This window comes from Apaloderma vittatum, unplaced genomic scaffold (assembly GCF_000703405.1).
Source record: "Apaloderma vittatum isolate BGI_N311 unplaced genomic scaffold, ASM70340v1 scaffold29171, whole genome shotgun sequence".
NCBI classification, from domain to species: Eukaryota; Metazoa; Chordata; class Aves; order Trogoniformes; family Trogonidae; genus Apaloderma; species Apaloderma vittatum.
In genome coordinates, this window is record NW_009697886.1 from 6,773 (window position 1) to 16,063 (window position 9,291).

Consider the following 9,291-nt stretch of genomic DNA (forward strand, 5'->3'; position numbering starts at 1 on the left):
CGTGAGCAGGCCCGCGGCGGCTCCCGGGCACTCCTGTGCCCCCAGCCCTGCCCCTGAGCTCAGAGATGGGCTGGGGGGACACACGGGGACGTTGTCCCTAGCAGGGCGGTGACTTCCAGCTCTCCCACCAAGTGGGGCCGAGGGGGTTTCTCTGCACAAGAAGAGTGTAGGAATAAATTGCTTTTCCTTCCTGAGCAAGCAAAGCCCAGCAGTTTGCTCCTTCAGCTGCTGAGGCTGGGGTGGCTTTAAGCTCTGTCATCTTCTTCCCCCGGAGCCCCTGCGCAGTGAAACTGGTGGGAGCTCCGCTGCTGACTTTGGTGGTGACGAGATCTGGAGGCTGAGCAGTGTCAGGCCTCTGTTTTCCGTGGGGAAATGATATCTTAACAGAAGATGACAATGTAATTCTGCAAAGCCTTTCCCTGTTGCTTGTGTTTCCATGTTGGGGTGTGTGGTTGTTTTTTAAAGGAGGTGGCATTTGAAATATGAAGTTTGACAGCCGTAGTTAAGCCTGACGTGACAGCCTGCTTTCTTCTTACTCATAGAGTGCCGAGATTTACACAATCCCTCAGGGACTGGTGTCTACAGCGACAGGCATCTCGTTCCTTTGTTAAAAGTGATTTAAAATGTAATAGTTTGCTACGCACTTCTCTTCCGCGGGCGAACACTCGTGCTGGGAGAGTGGCACCTCTTCTGAGCACCCTGCAAACGGGGTTTCGGTGGGTGCTCGGGGTGGTTGCTGGACGGGGAGGTGGGATCACCGTTCCTCGCAGCATCCCTCCAGCTGCTGGCTCCAGGCTCGCTTTGCTCATTCCTGATAGATCCTGATCCTGCACCCCTTCCTCTGTTGGAAGCCCCCCTTTGATGTGCTTCCCTACTCGCAGGCGGGACTGGGCGGGAGCTTGGAGCATTGTCTGTGCCGTGGCGAGGCAGCAGGCGCTGCCACTTCTCTGCCCTGGCCAGTGCAGGATGTTTCCCGAAGCCTAACACAGATCTTGGTGTGATTTTTAAGCTGGTCACAGCTGAGCTCCCGTGGAGCCGAACGGAGAGAATCCGGGGCCAAGGCTGGCATTTGCACTGGGCTGAGGGCTTTTTGATTAACCCGGCCCAGTGCGTCAGGCAGCGGAGGAGAGGAAGAGATAACGTGATAAAATGCAGATTAATGTTACATTCTTTAGTGTAAGCTTGTGAAACTGGTGCCTTGCTTGGCTTGGTCACACCCTGAGCAACCGACTCTGAGCAGAGCTGGCTTAGAGATCCCCACGAGCCCCAAATTCTGTTTTTCTAGTCTTTTGGGCAGCTGTTCCTTCTCCCCGCTAAGCAGCAAGCAAATTAAAAAAGCACTCTGCAGCTGGAAAGGTTTCTTTTCCTGGTACAAACTGCATTGGTCAAACTTCTTCTCCTCCCAGCCTGGGACAGCTCGTTGGCCCCAGGTGTTCTCTGCTATTTATTCTCTTTCTGCATGAGAACAAGGCTGTGTTTCTACCTGGGCCTGGATGCAGGACGGATTACCCCGGTGTGGTGGCCGGCGAGGCTGTGGACCCACTCCTGTCGCTGCAAAACACCCAAGGGAGGGCGGTTTCCCTGCTCCCGCTCCGCTGCCGTTCCCTTTTAAAGAGTTGTCGTGGCTCTGCTAATCTCAGAGCAAATCGCCTGAACGAGCTCGAGTCGTTTATTTGCCACCTTGGACTTTCGAGCCAAGAAAAACGCTCCTGGTGAAAATTGGGGGTTCAATAAAAACCCCAGACCCCTTGCTTCTCCACCCCTGAGCGACGTGCCCGGTTGGGAGGGGTTTTGGCGGCTCTGCTGGGTTGCAACGGCCGCACAGCTCGGGGGGAAAAGCGCGGGGGGGGGCTGCTGGCAGGGGCGTCCGATCCTGGCGGCGTCGGTGCTGCCGTGGTTCTCATCGCTCCCCTTGTGTCTCCCAGGTCATGCTGGCAGCGTCGTACTGGTCCCTCTTGGCCCCTGCTATCGACATGGCCGAGGAATCCGGCAGCTTCGGAGCCTTCGCGTTCTTCCCCGTGGCCGTGGGCTTCGCTCTGGGAGCGGCTTTTGTGTACTTCGCCGACCTGCTCATCCCAGCACTGGTAAGTTTGATGGTTTTTTTTTAATTATTTTTCCTTTTTTTTTGTTTTTCACACCTCTGCTTTTGTTCCTTTCGCTGGCAACACTTTGCAAACACTTCAGGTGTGTCCTTCTGTTTCGACCCAGGGGTTTACTCTGCAGAGCTGCCAACCCTCTAAGCGTGTCAAAATTGAACAAACCACCCTACTGTCGAGGAGTATTATTAAATAAATAAATAAATTGGAGGCTGTTGGGAGTTTTACAGCTGAAAACACAAGAGTGGCTTGGTCAGTACAGGTATTTTTAAGAGCTCTACAGAACTTTTTGAAATTTTTTTTAAGATTTCTTTTGAGTGGAAGGGGGGTATTACCCGTTAGAGCTGGTTACCCTGGTGTCCAGGGGAGTGAGCAGCATCACCCTCCCCTGCTCTCTCATGACAGGCACAGCCGAACGCATCCTCAACTATGAAGAAAATTACTTGATATTATGCTGCGTTGCTCCCAGCGCAAATGGATGCATTAAAGAACAAATAAATGAACTGACGGCAGAGTCGGATGGCTCAAAGCTTGGCCCCTGCTCTGTGCTCTGCCTGCCCACGTCCTGCTTGTTCCTGGGGGTCCTGAATCCTTTGCAGGATGCAGCAGGGATTCTGGGGGCTGCCCTTGGAAGCCAGTTGCCATCAAACCCCACTTTTTTTTTTTTCCTTCTGCTCTCAATAAGCCGAGGTCTCTTGCCCTGCCTTGGCCGTCGCGGCGATCGCCTTCGTTACGAGGTGCTGGGGCCCGGGGTGTATTTGATCAGCTGCCCGAAGCTCGAGGTTTCCCAACAGGGCGGATAAACAGTCGCGTCGTGAAACCCGCTGCTTCCCCACGGCCGGTGTTCCTCTGCGCTGCGTTTTGAAACGGGAGCGTGCGGAGAGGGGGAGGAACGTCGGGCGAGCGAAATTCTTGGGTTGCAAAGAGCGGGTGACGCAGGCGGGCAGCGCGCGGTGGTGAGGGTGACGTCCTGTCTTGCAGGGAGCAGCACAGTGTGTATGATAGGTATGTATAAGACAAATACGTGCTGGTCCCGTGGTCCCACGGGACTTGAGGTAGCTGGCACGTGCGCTAACGCAGAGCTCCAAGAGCGTTTGCTCTTACCTCCAAGAGTAAACTTGCAATCACTTTACTCTTACCATTAGCTCCAAGTGACTCATTCTTGTGTAACTGGGTGTCCCTGGGCTGGGATGTGTCCTCCAGTGGGCAGGACCTGCCTTTTTAGAGTCTGTGCGAATGCAAAACGCTGCTTGTCCTCTGCCTGGGTAACTCGACTGGGGTCAGGAGAGCTGGTGGTGGGTGAGGAGCTCCCGTGTTCCTGCCCCAGAGGCAGCGGTGACAGCGTGCAGAGCTGGCCAGGGGCCCTGCAGTGGGTGGGGATGGGATTTTTGGGATGCTCTAGGAAGGCGACAGCGTGCCCAGAGACTTGTCGAAGTTACAAGGGGTGCTGTGGGAGGAGCACAGGTAGAGCTTCAAGCTGCTTGTTGATGAAACAAAAAATTCCCAAGCGCTTGGTGAGCCCTGAGCTGTCCTTGGGGCTGCGCTGGCTGGCAAATTTGGCTCAAGGTGCATCTCCCTTCTCTTGGAGCTCACGTTTCTCTTTCAGGAGCCAGACAAGTGCTAAGCCATTGCGCTTCACTTCCAAGTTTTCTTTCTAAATCAGTTAGAATCTCAGGGTTGTTTCGTTTTGTTTTTTTTTTTTCCTTTTTACCCCTGAAATTCAAGTCGGGCAGGGAAGGGATGCTGAGGAGGCTGCGGGGCACGCTGTCCCTGGGAGGGCAGGACGAGGGAGCTGTTTTTAGCAGGTTGCTCTTTGCGCAGAGAGCTTTCCCTCTCTGCCTGGCACTCCTCCATAATGGGTTTGCTGGATGGCAACAGGCAGTAAAAGCTTTTAATGGCTCCTTATCACCCCAGCCCTGCTCCCTGGGGAGGGAGGAAGGCTTCCCTCCTGCTGCAGCCCCACCGGGAGCTTGTGAGGGTGCCCAAAGGTTTGCTCAATACTTGGCAGAGCTGGGGCTGGCAGGAGAGGTAAACCTCAGTGACAAACTGGTTAATGATGCCGAGCAGCTGTAGTCATTAAAATCCTTAGAAAAGGCAGATCTAATCTATTACATCTTTATCTTTTGCCGTTTCCCCTACATCGAAGCCTTTAACGTGTTTGCTCTTTTAGCTGAGCTTATGGAGGAGGAGAGGCTGGCCTGGGCAGGGGCAGGACAGATGTGCTGGTGGGCATTCGGGTGTCCTTGGGGAGCGAGGCTGCTGCAGAACCGGCCCTCAAGGCTTCTGAAAAAGGGGTTTTCCTTTATTTTGGCAGCGGTCTCCTCAGCCAACGCGTGTCCCCACCAGCTGCGTTGTGCAGCAGAACGTTGCTGCAGCTTCTGCAATATCTTAAACCGCTGACAAGCTGTTCCTTCCCTGGCCCCGGTGATGCTGCAACTGTTTTCTCCCCTTTCTTTGCTCTGGTTTAACCTTATGGCTACTTTTTAAATAAGAATTTGGCTCTCGACTGATATTTGAGAAGGCTTCTGGATGGAGAGGGGTGGGTGGTGGGGGAGTGTATGAGATGCTATCGCCGTTAAGAGATGCTATCGCCGTTACTGAAAAGCTTTGGGGCTGAGGGTCTTCGATGCCAAAACATGAATTTTTTGAGCGAGAGTTTGCTTAAAAACACCCCTGAGCGCAGTAGGTCCCTGATCGCGGAGCAGCTATTTTGGGTCTACTGTAACACGTAAGCGTGCTGGAATTAGGTAATTATTATTATTCTCATCCTTCAAATGCATCTTGCAGCTCAGCTGACTTGGCTGCGGTTTGTTCAGGGTGTGATGCTTCCTTGGCTTTCCACGATGCTTTTCTTGCTCTGGCCGCCCTCCTCCCAGAGGAATCCCACGAGAGTCCAGAAGATGCATCCAGCCCTGACTTTGGTTTGGTTTTTTTTTGGAGGGGAGAAAGCCAGCTGGCCCCTGCAGGCGATGACAAGTCCCCCGCCCCGTGGGCTCCCTGCCAGCTCCGCCGTACCTGCCTGCCCACATGCGGACGCGCTTCTATTAACCGCCGGGTTCTTTCCGCTCCCCAGCTGCCTGACGTCCTCTCAGCTCCCGATCATTACGCTAAATAGGATAATGAGGCTTAATCAGCTGCTTCTCCTCTACCTCGAGGCTTCATTTTGCTCAGGAGCATCTGCTTGCCTGCAGAAAGCAGCTCCTGCATCCCTTGCGTGGCTCTGCGGCTGGAGCCCAGCGCGGTCCAGGATGGGTTTGGGGGTCGGGGCAGCCCCTGGGGTCTCCCCTGGGCGAGCTGATGGGTGTTTGAGGGGGAAGGAGAGGAGGGCAGATGTTGCAGGAGAACCAGGAGTTAATATATAATCCAGGGGGAGAGCTGATGGGTCATTACTCACTTCTAACCAGGAGCCTGCCAATACTTCTCGCGTAAAAGATGAATGGGGATGTGAGGATGAGGAGCCAGGACTGTACTTCTGTCCTGGAAATACTATCTCAACTGGAATTTTATTTTTTTTTCCTTGACAGCTAGATACACGGGTTTGGTGGTGGTTGGGTCTTTGGTTTGGGTTTTGTTGTTTGTTTTTTTTCCCCCTGAGCACAGAGTAAATCAATAAAGCTGCATGTGATGGGTGGACCATTCCTTAGATTTAAAGTACATAGTGACTAAAGTGCCTTTTAAAAGCCTTTTGCCTGCATTGGTGTGTGCTTTGCGGGTCCTTCCTGCAGCACCGGGGCCCAGCACGGTCAAAACCCCCTCCCGGGGGCTCGGGGCTTGCGTTTCGTACCTGGTTTTGAAATACTTGGGGCTGTGGTTTGCAGCTGTGTAACGGTTCTCGTGAGCAGCCTGAGGATCTTCACGTGGGATGGATGAGAGAGGAGCGGGTACGTGTGTGGATGTTCCTAGTAGGAGGCTGGATCCCGTTAACCCCCTCGAAACCGAATTGCGTTGTGCTCCTGCCTTCTTCTGGTTTTGGCGAATCAAGGCTTGCAAACTGTCTTGGAACGTAGTCTGAGAATGGGCATTTTGCACAGTGCTTTTTCAGCTATTTTTGGTGAGCACCCTTGGGAAGGAGCTGAGAACTTGACAAACAGCTACCCGAGGGATACTCTCCCGTTTAGTAACGTCGGTGCCTGTCGTTTGGCTCGGAACGTGCCTCGAGGAGGCGCATTTTTACTTTTTTAAATGTACGCAAGTCACGTATCGGGATGTGGGGAAAAGCTGAGAACAGTGCAGGGATGGGGAAACTGCAGAAGGGAGGGAGAAACCGTTGCACCCAGTCCAGGCGTAGCTGCGTGTTATTTAAAATTGCAAATTTTATTTATTTATTTTTTTTCTTGAGGCTAAAACTACAGCTGGAGTAGACCATGGGAAGCATCTTTTTTTGGGGTGTCACTGGGCAGTGATTCTTAGCACATACCTGGTGTACAGAGGTGGCTGCACAAGCACTTTGGGTGCAGTTCGAGGACATCGGTGACCCTCCCAGCTCGGCGGAGTACGTGCTTCCACTCGCGGAAGATGTGAAGTGTTCAGTCCTGCTCTGCCTCCTGATTTGCATGGAGCTGGATCGGATGGGTTAATTAGTTCATGAGGCGGTAAAAATGCGCTGGGTCTCGTCACTGGTGTTAATTTATAATCAGAATAAAGTTTCCTCGTATGCAATTTGCGAATTCCCCCTGAGACGTGCCCATCACAAGTTCCCATTCTTGATGCGCTTCTTCCTGTTCATCTGTGACTCCTAGAAAGTTAATTAGCTGCACGTCCTCGTTGCCGGGCTGGGTAGAGGCTTTTTCCATCCAAGCGTTAACCAAGGGATGTGCCTGTGTGCGGGGCACGTGTATTTTCTGTCTTATTACATTTCTGAGCGTGGGACTGAAACACTGTCCAGATCAGCCCGGCCGCGGTGACGTGGGTGGTGGCATCTCGCCGAGCTCAGCCTGGCCAAACGTGTGTCTTGAGCCACGTCATCCGGTGGAAACGATCAAGTAACGAGGTGGTTTGGGTGGTCTGGGGCACGCACAGCGACTCGACCCTCGTGCTGCCCTGAGCTGGGGGCTTAGCCCCCCTCCAGGCGGGGTCCACGCTGCCCTCCCTTCGCTTTTGTACCCCTCGGCAGATGGAGTTTTGCCCCAAACCTGGCCCAAGTCGGGATTTTGGCTGCGGGAGATGGGTCTTTGCCTCACAGCAGGGGTGAGGATGAGCCAGGGTGGGACTGGGTTGACAAGGACTTTGCGTGAGCCGCGGCTTGACTCTGTACATTCCTGGTTTGCTCTGATTTCCTTTGCTTAAGGCAAAATAAACAGCAGCCCTTCTGTTTGTTTTGCTTTGTGGCGTTCTGGCCCTTTTCCATCGGATCTGGGAAGGAGGGAAGGATGGAGCTCGGAGGACTGAGGAAGGGAAACCTTTTTTGGGAGCTTCATCAGGGAACGTAGCAAAGCCTTCTGTTGGGAAAGGTCCTTCCCCTTCCAGCTCTAAGTAAACAGCAGTGCCTGAGCATGAGTTTTATTAACTTCTTAAATAAACCCAACCTAACTCTTCCCCAAGGGCAGCTGCAGAAGGTTATAGATTTGTGTGGGAGTGGTGCCTGGGTCTGGCTCCCCTGTGTTCCCTCCCTGTCCATGTGTGATTGAAATGCAGTCGTTGCTAGACAGAGTGAAATTATTTGGGGAGGGGGGGGAAGGCATGAAGTTGTAATTACGCTAATTTTTAGAAAACCGTTTTATTTTGCTAATGGAGGTAAATGGTTATTTACTTCCTGAGTGCAATTTGTCAGCTGCTCTTAATTATAATTCTCCACCTTATAAATGCGTTAAAGTTTTTTTTTTTTCCTAAAAAAACCCAACCCCACATTACATTTGAAGCCCCAAAGCTTAAACTGAAGAGCGGAGATGTTTTGAACCCGAGTCTGGGTTAAATTCCCCTCCTGCCCTCACCAGGTTTATGGGGACGAGCCTGAACCGGGCTGACAGCAGACGGAATCCGGAGCGGTGGGACAATGTAGGGTCGCATGAGGGGAGTGAAAAAACCCACTGTAAGAACTGAGAGGAAAAACTGCCTTAATTCTTTGTTCAGTGAGCTCCTGGGTACGTGTTTCTCCATCGTTCCGTTCTCCATCTGTACCTGCGCCCGCGATAAAGCGTGTCTTTCCCTGCTGGTTCCCTCGAGCGGGTCTTGCCAACGGATGAGGCTGGCAACATAACGTGGGGCTTTGCTCTTCGCCCTGGCTCAGCTGAATCTCAATTACTGTTCGGGGCCTGGCTTGGAATCGTAAAAAGAGGATAAATTTTCCAAAAGGAAGAGCACACTGGAATACCAGATCTCCCCCGTACCTGCCGGGGGAGGCTGGCTGACCCCGCGGGGGGGGCGTCGCTGTCGGGAGGTTCTGCTGGATGCTGGGCAGCCTCTGACCTTTTTGCTGATTGAATCTGAGCTCTCTGCTTGCTGGAATAAGCAGAAAATCAGGCAGCAAGCTCCGAGGGGAGAGCAGGGTGTGGGTGCTGTGGCTGCAGCCGAGCGTGGGCCAGAGGGGATGTGGGTGCTGGGAGTGCACCCACGGTTCATAGAGTCATTAAGGTTGGAAAAGACCTCTTAAGATCTTCAAATCCAAGTTCAGGTTGGATGGGCTCTGTGGGTGGGAGCCTCCTGGGCTCTGAAAGCTGATGGTGATGCTCAAGCTCCCTTCCTTGGCTGCAGTGATGCTCTGCACCCTGCCTGCAGCCAGGTGGGCTCGGGGGAGGAGTCAGCAGTTCTCTGCCTTTTTTTTTTTTCCTGTGACCTCAGGACACTGGTTCCTGGCAAAGAACCAGCCTCCCCGAGGTGCCCTCGCCTGCAAGGCTAACTCCTGTAGCACCCCTGCTCTTACTCCGAGCACCGAACGAGGTCCCGTTGATCCGTGGGCGCGCCGGGCGCTGCGGGCGGCTCCCTGGCTGTTCTTCGATCTGAAGAAAAAAATTTGCCTTTGAATTCGCTCGTGGCATAACCCCAAATTAATGCCTCCGCTGTGGAAAGGAAACCTGCCATTAAAGTGACAGAGAAGCAGCGAGCGCGGTTGCCGTTGGTTGGGTGGTGAGTGTCGGGGAGAGGGAAGGCTGCCTCCAAGCAGATCCCGGGAAGCAGACGTGCGCAGACCTGGGGCTGCAGCCCGACGCCAGCTCGGAGGGTAAGCTCTGACTCAGCCGGGCTGGCTTGTCGCGCCGTC

At 53.5% G+C, this 9,291-nt stretch overlaps 1 protein-coding gene across 1 annotated transcript in view; it reads left to right on the forward strand.

The window, feature by feature from the left end:
* LOC104280230 (zinc transporter ZIP11-like) overlaps positions 1-9,291 on the forward strand; it is a gene marked incomplete at both ends in the record, with an annotated part of 23,436 nt that overhangs the window by 5,988 nt on the left and 8,157 nt on the right. The window contains one exon of the mRNA XM_009877809.1: positions 1,926-2,084. Coding sequence (XP_009876111.1) covers positions 1,926-2,084 — 159 coding nt within the window. The remainder of the gene's footprint in view (positions 1-1,925; positions 2,085-9,291) is intronic.